General features: G+C 36.0%; 1 protein-coding gene across 4 annotated transcripts in view; it reads left to right on the forward strand.

The window, feature by feature from the left end:
- Window positions 1-23,866, forward strand: part of LOC111149136 (Cbl proto-oncogene B) — a 216,429-nt gene that overhangs the window by 165,581 nt on the left and 26,982 nt on the right. For 2 of the 4 annotated variants that reach the window (XM_022506080.1, XM_022506087.1), the window contains 5 exons: window positions 3,977-4,071; window positions 16,439-16,585; window positions 19,641-19,738; window positions 19,854-19,985; window positions 22,562-22,702. In XM_022506080.1, coding sequence (XP_022361788.1) covers window positions 3,977-4,071; window positions 16,439-16,585; window positions 19,641-19,738; window positions 19,854-19,985; window positions 22,562-22,702 — 613 coding nt within the window. The remainder of the gene's footprint in view (window positions 1-3,976; window positions 4,072-16,438; window positions 16,586-19,640; window positions 19,739-19,853; window positions 19,986-22,561; window positions 22,703-23,866) is intronic. The other 2 variants (XM_022506103.1, XM_022506095.1) reach the window with 1 other exon arrangement.

The raw sequence follows: 23,866 nt of genomic DNA on the forward strand, positions 1-23,866 counted from the left end.
GAAACAAGTCTCATTTAGACTTGTTTTCATTAGAGGGAATACTTCAAATGAACTATTAGCTTCCCATTTTCAAGATAAGAAAACTTGAGTAAGCACGACATGCTTAGATTAGAATTCGATATACTGGCAGGAGACTTCATAAAGTGAACACCCATAAATGGAGAGACCACTCACTTTCCTTCATCATGTGTCCTCTGTCACTGTGCTGCTTCCCATCATCCATTAGAGGCATCTGCTCTTTCTGTTTGCATCTTCGCTAGATAAATGGTAAGGGAAGCAAGAATAAATTAAATTCTAATTACACCATTTGCTACTTGTAGAGAGCTGTGAGCGAAAGAACCATTCAGCTCATCATTAAAATGAAGTGCAAGAATTTTCTGTGACTTTCATTGACTCCCTTTCTCTCCTCCCTCCCACCTGGCATCCTTATATTAGCTAAGGTAATACTTTCCTTTTAACATGAATCTGCAAGCCAAGAGTTATTAGGTTTATTTATCTTGTTTGATTGGTAAGAAATTTCTTTCCTGTAGTACTGTTTTCTTTCTCTGAAATTCTCGGATTCTAGCCACATTATGAAACCTGCTCCTTAAATTTTTATTTTGTTGGCTAGATATTTATCGTTGGTGGTGGTTTGTTTGTTTGTTTAAATTAGCTGAGGTAAGGGGTGCCTGGGTGGCTCAGTGGGTTAAGCCTCTGCCTTCTGCTCAGGTCATGATCTCAGGGTCCTGGGATCAAGCCCCACATCCGGCTCTCTGCTCAGCAGGGAGCCTGCTTCCCCCTCTCTCTCTGCCTGCCTCTCTGCCTACTTGTGATCTCTCTTTGTCAAATAAATAAATATAATCTTTTAAAAAAAATAAAATAAAAATTAAAAAATAAATTAGCTGAGGTAAAAATATTTGCGTTAAATATGTTTTAAAATATCATTGGACACTTGAAATTTATCTGCTTGTATCCAGATACTAACATTATGTTAAAGTATCTTTATTTGTTCCTCTTGAAAGTTTAAGAATACTGCTGTTTCTAATATGATAAAAACTATCTCTGACTTATGATGTTACTTCAAATGACATTATTCTAAAATGACCCTGTGTACAATAATCTTTAGAAGATGCTGCTAGATAAATACATAGAAAGATTACCCTTTCTGAGATTGTGGCTTTTGCTTTTTGGTGGAGAGGCACATATTTATATGAATGACCTTAAGCTTATCTATAAATCTGAAGGACTATCAAGAAATAAGTTCCCAGTGTACACTGGTGTCATTTCCAATCTGACGTTGTAGAAGGACAAATTGTAGTGATATTTTTGGGTAGTGTTTGTGCGCCTTCCCATACTGGGATACAGAAAAGGCATTGCATTTGGGGTTTTGTACAAATAAAAAAATTTTGTCTTAATTGTCCTAAGATTATCACAAAAGCATGCATTTTTCCATGTATCTCAAGGGTCCCAATTACTTTAAGCTTAATTTTTAGACAATATTTGAATCAGAAGGAGGCATTTCAAACTTCAAGATTCGCACTGATGCTATCTTGAGGCATGTAGAAACGTATTAATCTAGGATAACCTAAAATTTATAATAAGTTACTTGATAACTCTGATTAACTTCTTCCATAAGTCTAAGCTTCCCCTGATGTCTTTTTATTTCTTCAACCTCTTTTAGCTCTAAGAGTACTTAGAATGTTCAAGACACCAGGGGAAATACAAAATGAATAAAGCAAAGTCTAGTGAGAGTGAGACGGGTGTACGATTAGTTCACTAAAAGATAAGGCATAGGAGAAGCATTCATAAAGAACAATACGGGCTCCTCAGGAAGAAAAGCAAATCTAATTGAGATGCAGTGTAAAAGAGGGAATAAAGAAAGCTGTGTGCAAGAAGGTCACTGGCTTATAGACATGAAAAGATTGGAGGGTGTTTCTGTAGACATGACAGGGAGGAATGGCATGAAGGAAGGGAGAATGTGCATAGCGAAGGAAGTCCATTTGGGATGGATATGACGTAGAGAGACTATAGTCAGGGTAGATGAAATTACAGCAGTGCAGACTGAAACCAATAATATAGTTCCTGAATTCTACGCTCAGTTGTCTTTCATTTGTTAGACAGGAAAGAGGTTTTAAAGGTTTTTGTTGTTGTTACTGCTTTTTGGCAGAAGAGTAATAGGGTCAGAATATTTACATTGGTGTCATTTTCAATGAAATTGTGGTAGTTTGGGGACAGTCAGCTGGGAAGACAGAAGAAAAAGATGTCTCCTTAGTTAAAGAATTAAAGAAGAAGAAGACCTGAATCTGGGGCACCTGGTAGCTCAGTTGGTTAAGGGTCTGACTCTTGATTTCGGCTCCGGTCATGATACCAGCATCGTTACATCGAACCGCTTGTGGGGCTTCACACCAAGGCTGGAACCTGCTTGAGATCTGAAGATTCTCCCTCTTCCTCTGCCCATCCCTACTCCCCACCCCCCGACTGCCTTGCCCCTCCTAAGGGGGGAAAAAAAAAAGATGGCCTGAATCCGTGAAGTTTCAGTGTAAACTCTTTCAATCAATGCTATCAATTTGCACTTTTGAGGAACAATTTTTTTTCTCCTATTTATAAACAGGCTTTTCAGATTCCCAGAGAACATAAAATATTTATTTTTAGCTCAACCTGTAATTTATTGCACTCACTCAGGTTGTGACAGCTAAAATGATTCTAAGTCTGCTGGAATGTGTGCAGGTGGGAGCACGGTGTTCAGAACGAAGCGGTGTTTGGGATCTGTTTTGTCACCATGTAACTCTAATATCACCTCTAATGAGGGAGACAGGCAAAGGAGAGAATGGAACTCCAGGATAGGTCCTAGTTTTTAGAGTGACACCTCAATGCTTTAGGATTGAGATTGTATAACTCTGAAAAGCAATCACTGATATATTTCAAATGTGTTCTTTAAACTATGTTTCTTATTTTAAACTGATAGAGAAGGGCATGGACTTTCATTTTGCATTCTAAAAGCTTTGATACCATTTTAGAAATACCAGTGGAGGAAAAGAAATAGGTAGGTAATTGATGGGGCTATCGGGCTTTTCAGGTTATAGTACAGCCTTTTGCCCCCTCATTAGCCTACCTTTTAATTATGAATTAAGAATTTAGGTAAGAGCCTCATGATAAAACTTTAATGATTACTTGAAGATTTTAAAATACATTTTACCTTTTTCATATGTGTATGAATATACAATGTTATTCTCTCTTTTTTTTAAATCACTTTAATTTCAAGTTGTTGCATTAGTGACAAGCAATTGTTCAGTCTCTGTAGTGTAACTGAGAAACCTAGAAATCAGAATTTCTTACCCTGAGTAATTAAATACCAGTTCTCTACGGTACCTTATAAACAAGGTAACAGTTCTAGTTTGTGCTGTTCACATGGAAAATTTCATTTAAAATTGCATGCACTTTGAAAGCCAGAACAGGTCTCTCGTTACCCATAGTGTTGAAGCTTCAGCCTTGGAAGATGAAAGGCATTTCTGATAGTACTCATGTACTGTTTTATCAAGAAGTTTAAAAATGTTCTGTTAACCCCAGAGAGATATAATTTAGAACACTTTTATTTGCAAGAATTGAAAGAATTGCACCAGTACCATTTTCTCTTCACGGAATCCTATAGAGAATGGTAACTTTTCCATAAAAACTGATTGGTATTTGGGAAATGTTACTGTCTGTGTATCTAGCTACCTGTGTCAGATTTATAGAAATTATCGTACATATCCCTTCTCAGTGTGTTCAAGTATCATGTTGTATTGTATTTTTTTATGTATAATGTTGTATTCCTTTGGGTGCTGGTGAATGATCGCTATGGTGCTACTGACTCCTAAGTAAATTATATGATATTTCACTTGTTTAAATAAACTGACATTACCCATGCTTTTCAAAATTACAGTTTTCCTAAGAGCTGCTACTGTTTTTAGGTCCTCCAGAAGTCAAATTTTAAACTAGCCCTTTGATTTCCTTTCAGGTCTTTTCCAATGGTCACCTGGGAAGTGAAGAATATGATGTTCCTCCCCGGCTTTCTCCTCCTCCTCCCGCAGCCACTCTGCTCCCTAGCATCAAGTGAGTTCTGTTGAATTTGGACATCTCTTGTCCGTGCATTAAGTGATAGTAATAGTGGATGTGAGGTACTCAGTACAGAAAGTGCAAGGTGAATAAAAACACATCAATAAAAATGATCCAGTCAGATTTATAAACTAATATACCAGAAATCAAGATCCTTCCTGGTCCTTTGCTGGGAAGCACAGCATCTAGGATACTTACCTAAACTTCAAGCAAGGAGCTCAGGGAGAGAAAACTTGTCTTCTTCGTATCCAAGAAGAGAACAGAGTAGCACAAGGAGCTTTCCCCTCCAGTTTACCTCTCTCCCTGAGGAGTGTCACATTTATCCCAACTATCCAGTGTGATATCAGAAAATAGTCTTTGAGTCTGTCAGTTTTCCCAATTCCCAAACCCATTCAGCCACCAAGTCCCATTGATTGTTCTTTGAAAGTTTTTTTATAATCCGCTCATCTTTCCCGTTGCCTCCTAGCTGGACAACTGAAAGGATGACTCTTACACATGATGATACGTCATGATCTTAGAATTCGTATCAACAGATTTTTAAAATGGAGCTAACTGATAAATAAGTTAATCCAGGTTATCTCATTTGAAAAATGGGGACATGAGACACAATGGACAGTTAAGTGATAGATCTACCCAAGTTAAACCAGGATAAAATCAAGTCTTCTGATTCTGATTTTCCTTTTCTTTATGTTAAATTAGGCTACCTGCCTTTTCTGTAATATATTTTGTTTACACAGCTGAATGAATTTAAATTCTGCTTTCCCCAGGTTACTTTCCTACTTAAAACCCGGCATTGTTTTTTCTTTCCTTTTAAGTTAATTCTCTGCTCTTCTCCTAGCAGTAAGATCCACGAGATTTTACCCAACTAAAATATTTTTCCTAAAATAATTCCTAATGCTTGCCCTCCAATCTTGTCTTGATTTTTTTTCCCCCCCTGGTTTGGTGAGTTTTTCAAGCTGTTTCCTCCTATGCACTACCCTTTCAGAATCTTTATTCTGAAGGTCCATGTCTCAGGCTGTATTTCTTTATGAAAACTTGTATAACATCTTCATTAGCAATGATAGTAAGTGGTAAGACTAATTCTCATTTCTCTTCCTACAGTTTATGTCCTACACATTTAACTATGAACTCTGCTCCACTGTCTCCTAATTTTAAAGTGTTTTTCCATATTAAAAGAGATTATAAGGTTTTAAAGCCAAAAAATTTTTTTCTTAAATTTTCAGATTTTTCCATAACACCTTACTCTTTTTGCTGTGTATTAAATACACCAAGGGTACCTGGTTGCTTCGTTGATTATCTGGTTAAGATCTCACTTCTAACTGAAAGTCTTAGAGCATCTTCAGTCCTTCCTCTGCTGGTCACTGACCTCCCCTATACATAAGAATAAAAAAGGAAGGATAAGCTAAATCCCGGCCCCCAAGAAATTTACACTTGACTTTAGAAAATAAAATGAACATACATGAAATCCCCAGAGAACATTATGCACTAAATTGTATTTCTAACTTATTAGTTTTTACTTATGCTTGGAGGAAAGATTGCTACAGACTTTCCAAGTCCAAGGATGTTTCATAGAGAGGATGGAAATTTCCTGAGTCATAGAGAATAGACACAGTTCAAAAAGGGAGTGGACAAGACAAGCAAGAGTGTGAAATGTGACATCATTCAGGGGACAGGGGACAGTGGGAAACTAAGCTAAATTGGAGTATTCTCCAGTGGTAACTTCTCTGGGAACTGCCAGATAATGCAGCTGACATAAAAGTTGGAAGCAAATGTATATATTCTGTATAGTAGGCTCTAAATCATTAAGAACTTATGATATCCTAGCCTCACATAAACTCTGGATATAGATAGATGATAGATAGGTAGGTAGATACATATATGTAATAAAACATCTAAGTTCAATTAACTCTGATAATTCAGAAAATGAAATAAATAAAAATTTGCCAATTAGAAATTAAATTTGTATATTCTGTTTACTACATTCATACCATCGAGTGGAATGAGAAGCAGAAGTTGTAGTTTCCTTCTTATATATTTAATTAGATACCTGTTTCTCCTATAAGTTAAGAATAAATTCATAGCATAATGTATTTTATTAATATTTTTCTAGTCCCTCAGTTTGTAAGTACATGTGAATATATGTTGTCCCCATTTATTCTTGATTTTTCCCTCAGGAAGAGTGCAGTTCCCTTACCCAGAGAAATATTTTAACAATGTAGGTTTAACAGCAAATTAGTTTTTGATTTTTGCGTGCTGCAAATTAACCGTAATTAACAATACAAGTGTTGACTTTTTCTTTTTAAGAAGTGTTGACTTTTAATGTCACATTTACCTCTTCAGTTTTTTATTCTGACTATATAGGTAGCAGTTCTTCATTGTATAAAATATGGAAACTGTAGGAAAAAAGAAAATTAACAAATATGTAAATACAAGCATCTACATACTCAAAATATCAATGTCCAGAGTTTTAACATTTTGACCTTTTTTTAGATTTTTTTACATGATTTACATTATATTGTAGAGATAATGTCATGCCCTTCTTTGTTACTTAACATTTTAATAAGCACTTGTCTTAATCATTTATGGGCTGTATTATTATAAAACCAGCATGGAATTCTGAAGTGAACATTAAAATAATCAGACGTGACTCCAGCATATTAAGTATTTGTCTATCTTTAAACAAGGTAACTTCTCAAGCCTTCACTTTCTCCATCTGATAAATGAAGGGATTGTTTATCTTAAATGATCTCCAAAATCAACTTTTGAGCTTCAACTTTTTAGGTTCTGTGCAATATGTTTTTTAAGGGGTGCTCATCTATAATGTTAATTATATATGAAATATTTGGCAATTTAAGTGTTCATTTGTAGATGGCTGTTTGCGTCTCTTTGCTGAAGCCAGTATGAGTTGGATTACTGCTCTAGTTTTCTTTGGTTTTGTTTTTTATGTTTGGTCTACTTGGGCCTCATTAGAGTATATAACCAGAGTCCAATGAGTATGGACCCTTAGCACTAGAGGGGCATAGAACAGAGGTCTCCACAAATAGAAATGAAATCGGGATGTTGGATGTTCAAGTACCTAATTCCATGTTAGACTCTCTGCGTGTTTCAAAATCAGCCCAAAGCAAAATCACAAATTATTACCTAACGTAGATTTATAGTTCTCACAAATGTTGAAAATCCCAGTGTTGAATTCAATAAAGTCACAGCTAGCATTTACCTTTTTAAATGTACATTGTGTTGTTTTAAATATTTACTAAAGCGTAATTGTTAAATTATTTGATGTTACCATGATTCCCATTTACTTGATGTAAGAGGCTACTGTCTGATAGTGTTACTTTCTTATGAAACTGTATGTTGCAGTTATGTGACTTTTATTGTATAACTTATCTTGAGACCTAGAAGAATATAGAATTTATTTTTTTTAAAAATGTTCTGTTGAAGCAAGCTGAAACCGTACTAGTGTACATAGATTTATTTTTTTCTTAAATAGTTTTTCTAAATGGTTTCTATTTAACATCATTGATATTTAGCTATAAGTGTAAAATTCTAAAAAGCTTAAAGCATGGGTACTTATTATTTTCTAGGGGAGAGTGAAAAAAATCCTATGTGGGTTATTTTTACTTTGTAGTGTAAATTTTTACTAAACTATCTTTGTCTTGAAATAATTTGACTAGAGTTGAATAAGGTATTCCAGGGTTAAATAGTACACTGCCTTTAAAGCTGAGATGAGAATTTTGGTTTGGTTTTCAGAAAGTTTTGATTGGCATTATGTCGTGATACTAACTTGCATTTTTAAAGAATTTCCCTGGCTGCTCTGTGGACAATTGTCTCTAGGACAACAGAAATGAAAGCAGGGAGACCAATGGAGACTACTGTTGTTATCTGATACGGTAGACCAGTCAGAGATGGTCAGGGCTTTGGAGTCACGGTGATGGAGTTACTGGGTCAGCTTTGGGGCATATTTTGATCCAATGGTACCTGTTAATAACCTGGATATCTGTGAGGTATGATAGTCAGTGACAACCCCTACATAGGTTTTTGGCTAAAGAAACAGAGTAAGTCAGTGCCATTTTCCAAAGAGGGAGACTGGTGAAGAGCAGATATGGGAACAGGACAGAGGTGTAAAATTGAGACTTAGGGATCTGCTGAGTTTGGGATGCGTATTACACACACACACACACACACACACACACGCGAAAGTAGAAGTTTTGAGGGAACAATTGAACGTACCATCTATGCTTAAAACTTGTATTATGTTCAGGTGAATATTTTAGTAGGTGCTGTCGAAAGCCAATAAACTTATTACTACATACCAATGCTCAAATTTAGTTTGATAGATAGATTGATAACTATTAAAGTATTAGTTTGAAGTAGACTATACCAGTTACCCCTGAAATGTTAATTGGAGAAAATATGTTTAGAACACTGCTGTAGAGTAAAATTTTAGTAAGCATTATAGGTTATTATAAAAAATCTCCATTTATATGCCAAATTGCAAGGGAAAATAAACTAGAAATGTAGCTTTGTGAATGTCGCTTCGACTGCTCCCAGAGAGATCACGCTTCCAAACATCAGTATTTGTGCATGTGAACGCGCATGTGACTGTGGTTGTCTTTAAACTGTCGCCAGAATGGTCTGTGTATAAGTCGAAGTGTAAAACTATAAAGCTAGATCTATGTGAATGAAATGATCTGGTGAATTCATGGTAGAGGGGGAGGTTTGTTTTGTTTTGCTTAGATTTTAACTAGAAAGTGGATGACATAGAAAAGAAAAAAGTACTAAGCCACGGGAGATATTAATACAAATACCTCATCGTCATTTAAAAACACTTGAAGAGAATGAGCTGGATTGGAATTTTTCATTTTGTAGATGGTGCATACCAGGCTTATTACGTGTGCTTAGCATCAAAAGAGCAGGAAAACGTGTTCTGTTGTTCCCTTGAGGATCTGTATAGACAATATGTACTTCAGTTTTACATGAATCTCTTCTCAGTGATAAGAAATCAGTATTATTGATTTAAATATAAGAAAATGTGGTAGAAAACTTCTTAATGGAAAGTAAAGCTGTAATTAAGAGCTATTCTATTTTCTTAATCCTAGCAAGTGAATTGAATATGATTGCTCTTTTATTAGTTTCAGAACCAACTTTCCTCTAGTACCTTAAAATCTTTTTAAGGCTTGCCAAGATGCTGCACTTTTTGTTTGTTTGTTTTACCTTGAGTAAATGGAAAGGTGCACTATTCCTGAAGACAACAGTCTTCTATAAATAACAATTGACATGATGCATAGGGACGGTGGAGAGGGTCCTTCTTTTCAATGTGTCCACTAGGATTGCTGTGGTATCCTTCTCTTGTTGTGTTGTGCAGAATGCTTGTGCATTTGATTTGGACCCGCTGATGTGACTTAATATTTGAAACTCAGACTTAATTTGTAAATCAATGAGATGATGCAAGAAAAAGTGTTCAAATCTCCTGCAAAGCAGTTTAACCATCCTAATGTAGGTTTTCTGGTGAATCCCTACAACCCACTTGTTGAAACATTGATGAAAAAACAGTTGAGGGTTGCAAGTCTATTATTTTAAACCAGTCTCAACAGAAAAAGCAATAATGTGTGGAAAGTGTACAAAAGATATGTGAATATTATTTTTCTCCTTTTTATTACAGTATTATAATTTCTACATTCACACAGAATGGCAGTCCCTTCTCATCTTTTGTGGAAAGCAATATTTGGTGGATGGCTATAATCTGGATAGAGGGAATGCCACTAATTCCACTAATCTTTAATTTTCTCTGATTAAAAACTATGATGAGAACTGATATAACAGTAGCCCTAGTGGTCTGACAAACCTGTTACTTATAATTTACAAAAAGAACTCATTTATGATGATAAAAAATTAGGTAGCCTTAGAAATGTGAGCCATTAGGGCTGCCTGGGTGGCTCAGTTGGTTGAGTGTCTGACTTGATTTCAGCTCAGGTCATGATCTTGGGGTCCTGAGATCGAGCGCACACATTGGATTCTGTGCTGAGCGTGCGGCCTGCGTGAGACTCTGTCCCTCTCCCTCTGTTCCTCCCCCTGCTCACACTCTCTCTCTCTCTCCCTCTCTCCATCTCAAACAAAAGAAAATTGGATGCTATTTAAATATACAATGTAAAATATACTCCTTATACTGTCTCTTTTTGGTCTCACAGCGGCATAATCTATCATATATTCTCCATTTCTCCATGAACATATCAATCCGTTGATAGAAAACATGTGGGGCTAGAATGAGATTTCATTTTCATATTAAGGGAGGGCCTCTTTGCATATTCCACAACATTCAAGCATTTCTTAGTTTCTGTTAAGATTTCTCTGTCATCTCATGTAGAATTCAATAGGTTATTTGAAGGCCACTAAGAATATTCAGCATATTTGTGAAAGATGCTTACCACTAATATTTAAAGTGAGTCAAAATGAATTCTAATTTTAAAATGAAAATTTTCCCTCATTAAAGCGTAATTTATGTACAGCAAAATGCAGCTTTGTGAGTTCTAATGCATGGCCACGTAATCACCGCCACAATCAAGATACAGGACAGTTGGGGCACCCGGGTGGCTCAGTGGGTTAAAGCCTCTGCCTTCGGCTCAGGTCATGATCTCAGGGTCCTGGGATCGAGCCCCACATGGGGCTCACTGCTCAGCAGGGAGCCTGCTTCCCCCTCTCTCTCTGCCTGCCTCTCTGCCTACTTGTGATCTCTCTGTCAAAAAGAAAAAAAAAAAAAAAAAGATACAGGACAGTTCCATCACTCCAAAAAGTCCCCTTGTGCCTTATGTCAGTTCCCTTCATCCCAAACCCGTGGAAATTACCCATCTGATTTATTTCCATACAGTTTTGCCTCTTCTAGAAGGTCATGTAAATGGAATCATGTGGTACCTAGTCCTTTGAGTCTGATTGCTCTCTACTTAGTGTAATGCATTTGAGATTCATCCGTGTTATCAAGTGTATCAGTAGTTTCTTCCTTGTCTTGCTCCAGACTAAGTATTCCATTGTAAGACATACTGTAGCTTGGTTATCCACCTCCACTGAGGGACATTCGGGTTGTTTCTAGTTTTTGGTGATTACGAATGATACCACTTTAAATATCATCATGAAGTCTTTCATGTACAACATATATTGGAAAAGTAGATTCTCAAGAAGAGTATGTGTTTCCTCAGTATCTTTTTGATTTCTAAAGCAGATCCCCTAAAAATTTTAAAGGTAGACATTGGTTCTGAATAAGTTAACTTAAAAATACAACTTAAAGTTTGTTTCTCCAATTTATATTCAAGTCCATGAGATGCTTATAATTAAAGCTTACAGGAAAGGTTTGTTAAACGTGATAGTATGCCACACCAGCTCTTCTTGATGTCCTGAAAGAAACCTCAAAATCAGTATGTATTATAAAACTCACTCTGATATACTGGGGAAGTGACTATTTTGTGGCATACATGCCACCATTTCAAATAGAGCTTTATTTAGTGTCACCACTTACCAAGGCTATGATTTCTGGGAGTTAAGTATTTTCCCTGTTAGGCTTGTGATAATTAATACAAGAAATATGGACTAATGTATACAGCAGGTTCTGAAGAGTCAGTTTTAAGAAAAGTTATTTTTTAAAACCTTGCCTTCAGATATGATTAAATAAACATTCTTATATGTAGAAAACAATTTATAAAATAATATATAGGGTGCCTGGGTGGCTCAGTGGGTTAAGCCTCTGCCTTTGACTCAGGTCATGGTCTCAGGGTCCTGGGATCAGGCCCCGCATCAGGCTCTCTGCTCAGCGGGGAGCCTGCTTCCCTCTCTCTCTGCCTGCCTCTCTGACTGCTTGTGATCTCTCTCTGTCAAATAAATGGATAAAATCTTTAAAAAAATAATAATAATATATAAATAATATATCAAAATCCTTTTCTAGATTATGAAAGAATCATAAAAATGATCATTCTTTTCCCCTTAACAGCTTGGTTATCTGTTTCTCCGATAATCACTCATTTTTGTCTAAAAGCTGTGAGTGCTCCCCTGGTTACATACCACGCCCGGCCTTTGTTGACCCTTAAGCATTTTGCAGTTCAGGACAGAAATAGATGACAGGTGTAGGTGAATATATAGAAAACACAACGTCAGTGAAAGAACATGTACCAAATACGTATAATTGAACAAATTAAAGTGGAAAGAAAACTGTTTTGTCAGGCAATGTCACAGGGGGTTCATAGACAGTGAAAATGAATATTTCTACTTTGCCTTTTTTCTGGAAAAGTTGATGGACTAAGTGAGTTATCAAGAATTGCTCAATTGAAGGAAAGGAAGTACGTGGCAATGGTGGTATTTGAGTTATAAGTTACATAAATAAAGCCAGTGGGATACTCACGTCACCCCTCTGATTATGTGCCTTACACCAAGAATATAAAATGCTGTGGAGGAGTGTGTCTGTGAGTTCGTTTTGAAATGTACAAATCACTAAGAACAGCATTGGAAAATATATTCTTGGTTTGTTTCAAGTGTGCACTTGCAGAAAATGGATGTGTTTCTCACTCAAGGCTCCGATAACTAACATACAGCGGGTTTAACAAGAGGTTGGGGGGAGAATGGCTGTGCATCTTTGAGAGGATGTGTCCTTGTACATTACCAGCGTATTAACTGCCGAATGACAGCCACAGTGCAAAGCACTCCGCTCTGGGTATGATGATGATATAAAGGGAATGAAGTAATGGGTGTAAATGATAAGATGGTTTACTTGGCAGCTTTAACTTGGAACCTGCCAAATATGATTTGCTCTGTTTTGTTCCTCTGATATCTTAAACATTTCTCAGAAGCCATATCAATGACTGAAAATTTTCTTGTGTCCCATAAGTTAGGTATTTTCTCAACTGCCAAAAGTAAACATACATGATAGCCAATGAAATTTGTGAAACTAATTCTTTTACCACTTACTTAGTGGCAAGTAAAATTGAACCTACTTTTTGAATTAGTTTGTGAAGGGGGAAAAAAAAAATCCCACATATAACTACAAGTAGTGTAATTATTTACATGAATCAAGATTTCTCTTTTGGTATCTTATATACAAATTCTTTATCTTATTTGTTCCTTCTCTTTTTTATAAAATTTCATGTTTTAGAGAAGTGTAGAGTAATTAGAGACTTTATTTTTTTTTAGATTCACAGCAAAATTAAAGCAAAATTCACAGCAAAATTAAAGCAAAGGTACAGCAGTTTCCCTTATACTGACTACCCCACACATGCCTCGCCTTTCCATCATCAACATTCCACAATAGTGGTATCTTTGTTAAAACGGCTGAACCTGTATTGACACATAATCACCCAAAGTTCATACTGTACATTCCTGTTTTTTTTTTTTTTATGATAGAAACTGCTTTTATTTTTACCTTCAGAACTAGATAAGATTAGGGACACCTGTGTAGCTCTATGAGTTAAGCATCTGCCTTCAGCTCAGGTCACGATCCCAGAGTCCTGGGATCAAGTCCAGCATTGGGCTCCTCCTTGCCCAACGTGGAGCCTGCTTCTCCCTCTGCCTGCCATTCCCTCTGCTTGTGCGTGTGCTCTCTAGCTCTCTCTCTGACAAATAAATAAAAACCTTTAAAAAAAAAAACCGGATGAGGTCAATTTGATATAAAAACATATGCTGAATAAAATATACTGGAAGGAGGGGCACCTGTGTGGCATCGCTGGTTAAACATCCCATTAAGCATCTGACTCTTGGTTTTCAGCTGGGGTCTTGATCTCAGGATTGCAAGCTCGAGCCCGGCATCGTGCTCTCTGCTGAGCACAGAGTCTGCTAAAATTTCTCCCTTCCCTCGGGGCGCCTGGGTGGCTCAGTGGGTTAAAGCCTCTGCTTTCGGCTCAGGTCATGATCCTAGCAGGGTCCTAGGATCGAGCCCCGAGTCGGGCTCTCTGCCCTGCAGGGAGCCTGCTTCCTCCCCCTCTCTCTCTCTGCCTACCTCTCTGCCTACTTGTGATTTCTCTGTCAAATAAATAAAATCTTTAAAAAAAAAATTTCTCTCTCCCTCTCCTTCTGCCCCTCCCCCATGCATTCTCTCCCTCTATAAAATAAATCTTTCAAACAATTTAAAAAATGCACTAGAGTGATATTCTTTAAACTGGCTTATTGAAGTAGAATATTATACTGATACAAGAAGTTTGCCTTAAAAACACAAAGAGGAAAAATAAAATTGACTTTCAAACTTATTAAAATGGTGATAAATGGAATATTTAATCACTTTTTTGGATTTGGATACAAATGCCAGTTGAAGACATTTTCCACTTCTGGATATAATCCACTAAAATCCATTTAAGCTAATAATCTATGATTAGTAAATTTTAGCAGTAAGCCTTTATTATTCCATAAAATCTTAGGTGGGCTTTACTTTCCATTTTCTTCAGAAATATTCCATCTGTTGATTTGCAGTAAAGCAAAAGAGTAGGGGCGAGAGTTACCCAGATGAAATTCTTTATCACTGAAGAGACTCAGGCATGACAGATGTCATTTCAAAAACCGTCCATTCTTGTCTCAATGTGTAGTGCTTCTTTGGGAACTCTTAAATCTTTGGAAGTAACACAACAGGCAGATGGTAGATTTCTGACATTGATTTTGTTGAACATTTGGTTAATACATCTTTTTCTTTTATACAAGATATGCTTGAATTGCAAAGGAAAAAAGGATTTATTATGAATGAAAGTATATTAGGATATAGAAAGGATGTATATTGTTTCATTTGTCAATAGAACCCATTCCGATCCTTGAGTTAGGTAAATCGATGTCCATGTTTATAAGACTTCATAGAAAGGTCCTGTTTGAAATTCCTACCCCAATACCTCTCAGGTCCCCATTTGGCAATCCACATACTCCCTGCCTTCATTTAGAATATACATACCTCCTCTAAGGTTACACCACACAGGAGGTGTAACCCTCAGGTCATTAATCAAGTCATTAGCTTGGGCTCTGGGCAGTGACGGCAGGGTTTTGTTACTGTGTCACTCTTTCACCTGACTATAAACTGTCGTTTGAACTTGGAGATTTTTCAAACAAACAAGAATTCAAAAATCAGTACTGAAAAAGTCTTCAAAGACAGGCAAAAATATGCTTTTGGAAAGTCTTAGGAGAGATTTCTCTTTAATCTATGAACTTTCTTAGGATTCAAATACATAGTAGAAACTTGAAAACTTATACGTTTTTCACAATGTCTTCTTGTAATGGGCACAAAGAAAAGCCCTTAAAATTTTTCTCATTCTAACTAGTGAGAAGAAATCGAAATGAAAAAGTTATTTCAGGCTCGATGGCACATATACCAAAGGACTTTTGCTCCCTCTACAGAAGGTGCTTCAAAATTGCAGTCACAGACATTAAAAAAAAAAACAAACCTTTAATGAAACCGAGGTTTCACCATGATTAACAAAAGCTTTGGGTTTATATATACCAACAGTGTCTTGCAAATTGGTTGGGTGTCAGAAAGTTAGGGTAGGTTCATGTGTTACTACTTTATATTTTTCACTTGCATAAGCAAGGATTAGATTAAACTCCATTAGCAACGACTGTGAAAATCAGCCAGGTTTTGTTTCCTTGTTTGGCTTTGTTTTATTTTTTTTTTATTTACTCTCATGGATGAGTAAAATACTTGAAAATTTCTTTCGGTATTAGGCGATTGTTGTACTCATCTTCATTCTTTTTTATTTAGCCGGAGAATTGAAGCCATAAAAATAATGTACTATACCTCAAAGACTTAATAAGTTTGCTTATTATCTACTTCTAATTGTTCCAATCATTTTTAGTTCTTAGTAGTTCTTGGGGAAAAAAATTAACAATTTGAATTGTACTTGAACTTCGCAGGAGAAGGAATTCATTTAATTGAACTGGATTTTTTTTTCAGCTTATAGGTAATATTCACAAGAGACAGAAAGTTTGACCTTTCTATAAAGACTTCATTAATACATAAAACTACCATGTGTATATATTTATTGTCTTAATTTACCCATTTAAGTTAAATTGGAACAAAATGTTAATATTTTAATAGCTTTGGTTTAGATAATTTTATACATTCTCTTTTAACTTCAAGACCTTTTTATTTAATTTGACAGGATACTAGTTTTTCTTACTGTGCCATTTAAAATTATAAGTATGAAAATTCTTTTATTTCATTAATAGAATCTTAACAAAAGATTGAAAAATCCTTTTCATCTATATTTAGTAGAAGAACAGTCCTTCTGATGTTAGCCTGTAATTGAAAAATGAATACAAGTGACAAAATGGCTCTTTTGATTTGATTATATCACATCTGACTTGCCTGTTCTGAATTGTTATGCTTAAAGCAGACTGGATTTTCTTCCCTCTCTGGTAGGTGTACTGGCCCGTTAGCAAATTCCCTTTCAGAGAAAACCAGAGACCCAGTAGAGGAAGATGATGATGAATACAAGATTCCTTCATCCCATCCTGTTTCCCTGAATTCACAACCATCTCATTGCCATAATGTAAAACCTCCTCCTAGGTAAGCATATGGGCAGCATTTTATCACCTCATGCCTGCATAAGCATTATCATATGTGGTTTTTGTTTTTAAGCAGCTGAATCACATGTATTTAATTAAAAATCTTTGATTTCTTGGTCCAAGCCCCTTCTTCCTATATATGATTTTCTGCATTATTTTCAGAGAGTACTAAAAGATGCAGATTTCTCATTAATCAGAAAGTCATTAGCTAAATTAATTGACTAGTAAATCTAATGGAACATTTTGTTGCCCTTCTCTCACCCTGCCCCCCAAAAACAAGTCATAGCCTAATAAGGCTTTGCTGTGTATTACCTATTGTGGCGATTAATTCATCCACTTTCAATACACTATTTTCGGTGCATTTTATCAGTTCTAAGCCCATATCTCATGAAGAAAATCAGTGCTCGGACATTAAAGTATTACCGAACCTTCCTTAGAATTTTTTTCATGATATAAAGACTAGTATATATTCATTTCCCTTCTTGATGTGCTACCTACTTATACTCGTCAGATCTTAAAGTAAAAAGGAAAAAAAAAAAAAACTGAAAGTATTTTCCTTAGCTTTTTTTTTTTTAAATCAGAAACTATTTTTCTTTTCCTTAGATTGAATAAGATTGTGAGGGATCATATCTTTTTTTTTTTTTTCTTCTTGTCAGTTGTTTGTTCTCCTCATAACAGAGACATCCTTGGTCTTTGAAGTGGCAGCTCCACTGAGGTATATAACAGTTATTAAAAATGGGTGGCATATATTGAAATATTAGTATGTGCTTAAGTAGAAGGGTGATTCTTCCCTTACATAATTGATTTAGTAATCTGTAATCTCAAGTATTTTTCTTTTCTCTCATCTGACTTACATGAGGTACTCAGTAAGTCAAATCCCGGTTTTAAAACTTTCTTTGTGAGTTCACTGCCTTTGTGAGACGGAATCCCTGGAGCGATGCTCGGCACACAGCCTAAGGGTCGACCGTGGCAGGTGGCCCAGCCTTCCTGCCTTCCAGCAGCTCTTGATTGAGGATGGAACTGCCCAGCACTTCAGCCATCTCAGCCATCTCTACTTTGTGTGCTATTTCCTTTTCAAGGTCAAGTCAATCAGTGGAAAGCATTTTATGAGTGAAGTATTTCCTTCTTTACCGATGAAAGATCCAAAAAATGTTTTAGTGCCTTTCTTTGTGTATCACATGGAGGTGAAAATGCAATACTTGGAAAAGAGGAGCAAATCTTCATTTTCACCAGAGAGCTTCTGCATGAGTGATCCTGGTTAGAATTATCAACACTCTGCAGTATTCTTCACCAGAATTACTAACATTCTGCATCTAGGGCTTCATATTTCAAAACAAGAAAACCAAAGCATTTCTTGCTAATCAGTGGTGTCTAAGACATTTGTTGATAAAACGGTATCATTGAGAAGATAAATAACTGAGAGGCAATTTGTTATATCAGAAGAACCAAATGTCTACTACTCTTACTAGAGAGGGAAGTTATTCCTTCACATCAAATACAAATTGTCGCAATTTTTAGTCCTTTTGGCCCTGACAAATGGATAGTAATTTTTAAAGACTGAAATAAGATGAGCTTTTTTGGTTTCCTTGGGATTTCATTTTTTTTCCATTGCTGAAAAAATGAGAGGTATAATTTAAATGCTTTAAATTTTAATTGTCAGATCATATTGGATGAGATTTTTGGTGGCAGGCTTCCCAAATCCTGAAAATAAATTTGAATTATGACCACCATTACTATCTTCCTATTGTTACAGAGAAGTAATAAATGTTGATAATCCCTAACCTTAATTGGAGTGGATTTTTTATCTAATTTGTTCTCGAAAGCCGATGGATGAAATAACTTCTTATGTCCTCCACAGAGCACTCATTAAGCTTAAACGTTTCCTTTCCCAATGTTTTCCCCCTTTGGAACATCAGAAGAAATAAATTGTCAATATGTGGAAAAAGTTAAAGAGTAGATGAATAATTCAATTCAGTTTCAGTAAAAATCCATCAATATTATGAAAATTCAATACCTGATAACTATTTTAAAATGAACCATCTCTGGCCCCTGAAACAGACATGGCCACCAGAGAGAATGGAAATGAATTTCAGATGAAGCTCTCTTGCAGTAACTATTTAAATGTCCACTATCTCCTCGATTATGTATGTACTTTTACTATGCCCCAAGAATTCAGAGTAAACCAGAGTAAAGGAAAATATAAACTCTGCTTTCTATAGCTTTTTGTGAACAGAATAACTTGGTGAGCAGAGAGTTCATTGTTACACAGCTATATTCTCAAGACAAAATGTGCTTTGTACTTTCTCTTCCTGCTATCTTCTAATATCCCAGTTTTGTCCATTATGCATATGGTAGGATTCCAGTATATTAATACAAACAATAAAAATACTTTTTTAATAAGTATTATTCTTTGCAGACAAACAGATTAAAATGTTTGTTGTGTACCCAAGGCCTTTGCCAAAGTCATTTCTCTACAGCTATCCAAAGTGCTGGGAGTTTCGGTCATAGCAGTAGTGAAATTCTAACATAGACTCTAGGTCTTCAAATATGCCTATCAGAATTTTAATGAAATTTCAGAACATTTAATAATTCTTCTGTGATGGGCTCTAGTTTATTATTAGGAAACCTTAAATTTCAGAAATACTATGTTACATACCATCAACAAATAAGTCATTGGGACTATTACATATTTATTTTTGCCTTACTACATGTTTTTCTGCAAAAACTTGACAAGGTATCATTGAATTTGTCCAAATACATGTTAATTTTTACAGATTTGTTTAGCTTATCAGTAATTTTTGTGGCCTTTGTAATTCTTGATTTCACTTTAAAAAAAGATTGTTTTCCATAAGATATTTACTTCTTCTTTGTAAAAATAATTAAATGAGAATAAGAATACTTTGAAGTATTCTTATTCTTTGTCCAAAAAAGGAAATTATATTTATTTTCAAGCTTTAGCATATGAGCAGGATTCCTAGTTCCTATCACTCCTCCAAATTACTTTTAAAAATAAAATAGTTTTCCTTATGATTTTTGTCCTTTGATCTCCGCCTTAGGTCTTGTGATAATGGTCACTGTATATTGAATGGAACCCATGGTACATCTTCAGAGATGAAGAAATCAAACATCCCTGAATTAGGCATATATTTAAAGGGTATGTATAAAATGTATTCTCTTTGTGTTCTACATCTTAATGGTCAGAATTTAAAGGCAAAATTCCATGCCATTGTTGTACTGAAAATACATTAAGATTTTGTGTTATCCTCTAGGAGATGTTTTTGATTCAGCCTCTGATCCAGTGCCATTACCACCTGCCAGGCCTCCAACTCGGGACAATCCAAAGCATGGTTCTTCACTCAACAGGACGCCCTCTGATTATGATCTTCTCATCCCTCCATTAGGTTGAAACCTTTAAAACAATTTTCAAACAAGCCACCCTGCCTCTTCTTTCAGTTAATATCTGAATTATCAGATTTCAGTGTAACACAGACTTACAAGGGTATGAATTTGTCTGAATTAGAATGGCTTCTCTAGGTAGTGGTGGCTCTGGGGTTCATTCCATTTACATGACTGAAGCAGTGGTGTACAGGGCTGGCCATCAATCTGCATTTTATCAAGTCCTCTCTTCACGTACTAAATGCAGTCTAAAAAACCTGTGAGAGCATCCTTTCTTCCCTTGAGCCCTTGTGTTCTAGTAGACCTGAAGTGTTCATCTGAGATTTAAGTACAATTCCTAATGAATGTGTACTTAACTCTTTCAGCATAACATGGCCCCTTTACACTTACTTAGCTAATTACATTATGGGAAATTAAATATTCTATTGTAAAGAACTGAGAAATACATTCTGTCTTATAATCACTGCAATTACACATACAGAGAATCTCCATCTTCTTTGGTTTGAATTTTGATAAAAAGTGTGTGTGTGTGCATGTGTGAAGGTACACGTGTATGTAAAAGCTGGCTGGTGCTGGTATCTGTGTTTATTAAATCTAGGTAGGAAGCTTCTCACCCTGTTTCTAGAGGAAGACAGAATCTCCGCACACCTTCAGGCTTCACAGTAACAAGTCACCATAACGTAATGTCTGATGAAGGTCCATCTATAAGCTTCCCTGAATCGATTGCTAGACACCCAGAACTGTCAAATGACCCTTTTGATGTTTTCCCGACACCATCACCTCGTGTTTCTAGTTGCATAATTTTAGTGTCTTTGGCTCCTGCACTTTCCATACTCAGGGCTTCGTTCCCACCTACATCAATTACAGGCAACTGCTAACTTCTTTACCTATGGGGTGTTTCTGTTTTGTTTTGTTTTTACCTCCCTCCCACTTCTTCCTGCGTGCCGGTTTTTGACCTATTACCCAAGTCTAAATGACCTAGATCAGCATTGTCCAGTGGAAGTTTATGTGGTGATGTAAAGAATCTATACATTCACCTGCGCGACTGTGGATGGAACTTGACTTGTAATGTGAACGAAGCAGCTATATACGGATGGTGACTACCGTAGCAGACAATGCAGATTAGTGCTCCAGCCTGTCTTTGTAACTCAGCCTTCCTCTCGCTCTTCACGCACATCTCATGCTTTATTTATACTCTTTATGCTACTCCCTCTGTCTGGAAGACACCGTCCTTGCATTTAATGAGTAAATGTTTTTGAGCCTCTGATAGCCAGACCTCTCTGTTCTTGTAACACCTGGCTGAATACCGCTTTCTACTTTTCCTGTCCCCCTGACAATGCAGAGCTCTCTCTGTGAGACCTGAGGCACTCTCACCTGTGAATCATACCTCTTTGTGAGTTTTTCTTAGATCTTCTTGTGGAATCTAAGCTCCTTGCATCAGGGCCTTGTGATTTTGATCTTCACATTACCTATGTGCCTAGCATGGTACCTGACATTTAGGGGCTGAAAAAAAAGATTTGGATGAATAAGATAATGAGTGTAGCGGATAGCTGAATGTTGGAAGGATAGCAAAGCTCTCTTCCCCTCTCCCCACACCTTCAAATATTTTAAGTTAGGAAAAGACTTATGATCATTAGAGAAAATACTTTGAATATGTTTTATAAGGCAAGTTGGATGAATGATAAAAACTATTTTTCTATAAAATATACCTTTGGCTTAAGTCAATAAACTTAAATACATGAATTTTTATTATTGGAATATGTAGGTGTTTGCTTATACCCTGTTTTATTCACAGAGTATTTGAGATTACTTACAAAAATACATACATTGCAGTTTTATTGTTTTAAAGAATTGAGATGGGGAAAATATGAGTAGAATAGTAAGATGTGGCAAGGGAAAATAAGTAGACATAAAAGCATGCTACAATATTCTGTAGTTACTAAAGCTGGGAAATATGCAAATATAAGTAGTTTGGGGACCACAGAAGAGAGTTCTATATTTAACTGTTCCTCTTTAGAGATATCTGATAAATAGAAAAATACATTCCTCTACTATAGGTACATTTTCTGTATTTTGACAATGAAATATATGGAACATTAGTTTAAATGAATTAAAATCCTGAAGAATAAAGTTTAAAAAATAATCTGTTCTGTGACATTAAATTTCTTGTGCACAGTGTGATTTTCTAGTAAGAGGCTGTGAACTCGTATTGTTACATAAGAAGTTCTGTTTTGATGGTATGACCAATAATAATTGAATTTTCAAACTTCGTGTCTTAACATGATAAAGGTTACAAGTAGATAATAAGCTCTTTCATAACCTGCAGTGGTGCTTTTTACCAGAAAGGCCTGGGAGTTTGAAAAGCTCGCACATGTACATGTATGTTTGTGTGCCTGTGTTTCTCTTCAGACACTCCCAGAAAATGAGCAGCTTTCGTTCTCAAAGTTGGTAAACTGCGAGATAAACCCTGCAGGTGAAGTTCTTTATGACCAACAAGAGAAAATCAATCATTACTTTGGCCTGATGCTGTGTTTTCATTGATGAAGTTCTGCTGTTGATATTCACCTTTCTTCAAATGCAGGTGAAGATGCTTTTGATGCCCTCCCCCCATCCCTCCCACCTCCCCCACCTCCCGCAAGACACAGCCTCATTGAACACTCAAAACCTCCCGGCTCCAACAGCCGACCATCCTCAGGACAGGACCTTTTCCTTCTTCCTTCAGGTAAGAGGGGAAAAGCCAAAGAAAACTTTTCAACTAAAGCAAGAATATTTCTAGGATCATACTGTCAAATAAACATCAGTAATGTACCAGTTTCTAACTCTCTAGCAGGAAAATCTGGGTAGAGAAAATCAGCAGTTGTCTAGCTTTGCTTGTCAATTGGTTGATTTAATGCAAAGGATTGCAAAAATGTCAGAAGCAGTAGGAGTCATAGATGCTGTAGAGCTCGTCCAATCCAGATAACATCCTTGTGCCACAGAAGGCATCCCTGAGACCCGAAAGTGCTCCATGGTTGGGCGAGTAGTGATAAGGACAGAATTCAGACTCTCCCGATCCTGAGTGTCGTATTTTTTTCCTAGTAAGTTTTAATTTTACTAGCTATGGCTTCGGGTCATAATTGTATTCAAAAAGATAATGTTTTGGTAAATTGCATTATTACAACATCAGATAAGTTTTTCTGAAATATCTGCATTTTATTGTTACCATCGTTATTAATATCTTAACGCAAATTATTGTTTTTCATGGAAAAATTAAAACATAACTCTTTTTTTTAGCCTTTAAAGTGAGGAATAGAAATAAAAACAAAGAGATTTATCATAAGCCATCCACTCCACTATTCAGAACTGTCAGAAAAAAAGTTACATTGAATGTACTGACATTAACTATTCCGATCTGTCATGTTGGTGAGACTGTGATCGGTGCTCAGAAACCTTTGTCTCAATTTGGTTTGGATAAACATAGGGTAAAAATTTTCTTTTTAAGAATTACCTTACATTTTTATATTAAATAAATCTGAAAATAAGTGCTCAGTTTGACTTTGGGCTGCCTTTGTATCTCAGTGAAAACTTGGGAAACTTAGCCGTTATCATTCTCCTTTGTTATTCATGTTCCTAGATTTTTTTTCCATTCAGTTTAATAACTTAGAAGATTTGAGGTGATTTATGGATGAGACACACAAATTATACACCTATAACTTGGAATAGGTAGCTTCAGCTTCTAAAAGAGATTCATTTTTTAAGATATAATTTTGAATTTAGTTTTTCATCAGTAAATATTGATTGAATTGTCCTCTGTGTCACACGCACCGTGAGATGCCTCGCTCCCCTCCTGGCGTCCATGAATTCACTGGATACTACCAATCAAAGAGCGAGGGCCATACCCCTTCTA

This window comes from Enhydra lutris, unplaced genomic scaffold (genome assembly GCF_002288905.1).
Source record: "Enhydra lutris kenyoni isolate GAN:26980312 unplaced genomic scaffold, ASM228890v2 scaffoldscaffold2, whole genome shotgun sequence".
NCBI classification, from domain to species: Eukaryota; Metazoa; Chordata; class Mammalia; order Carnivora; family Mustelidae; genus Enhydra; species Enhydra lutris.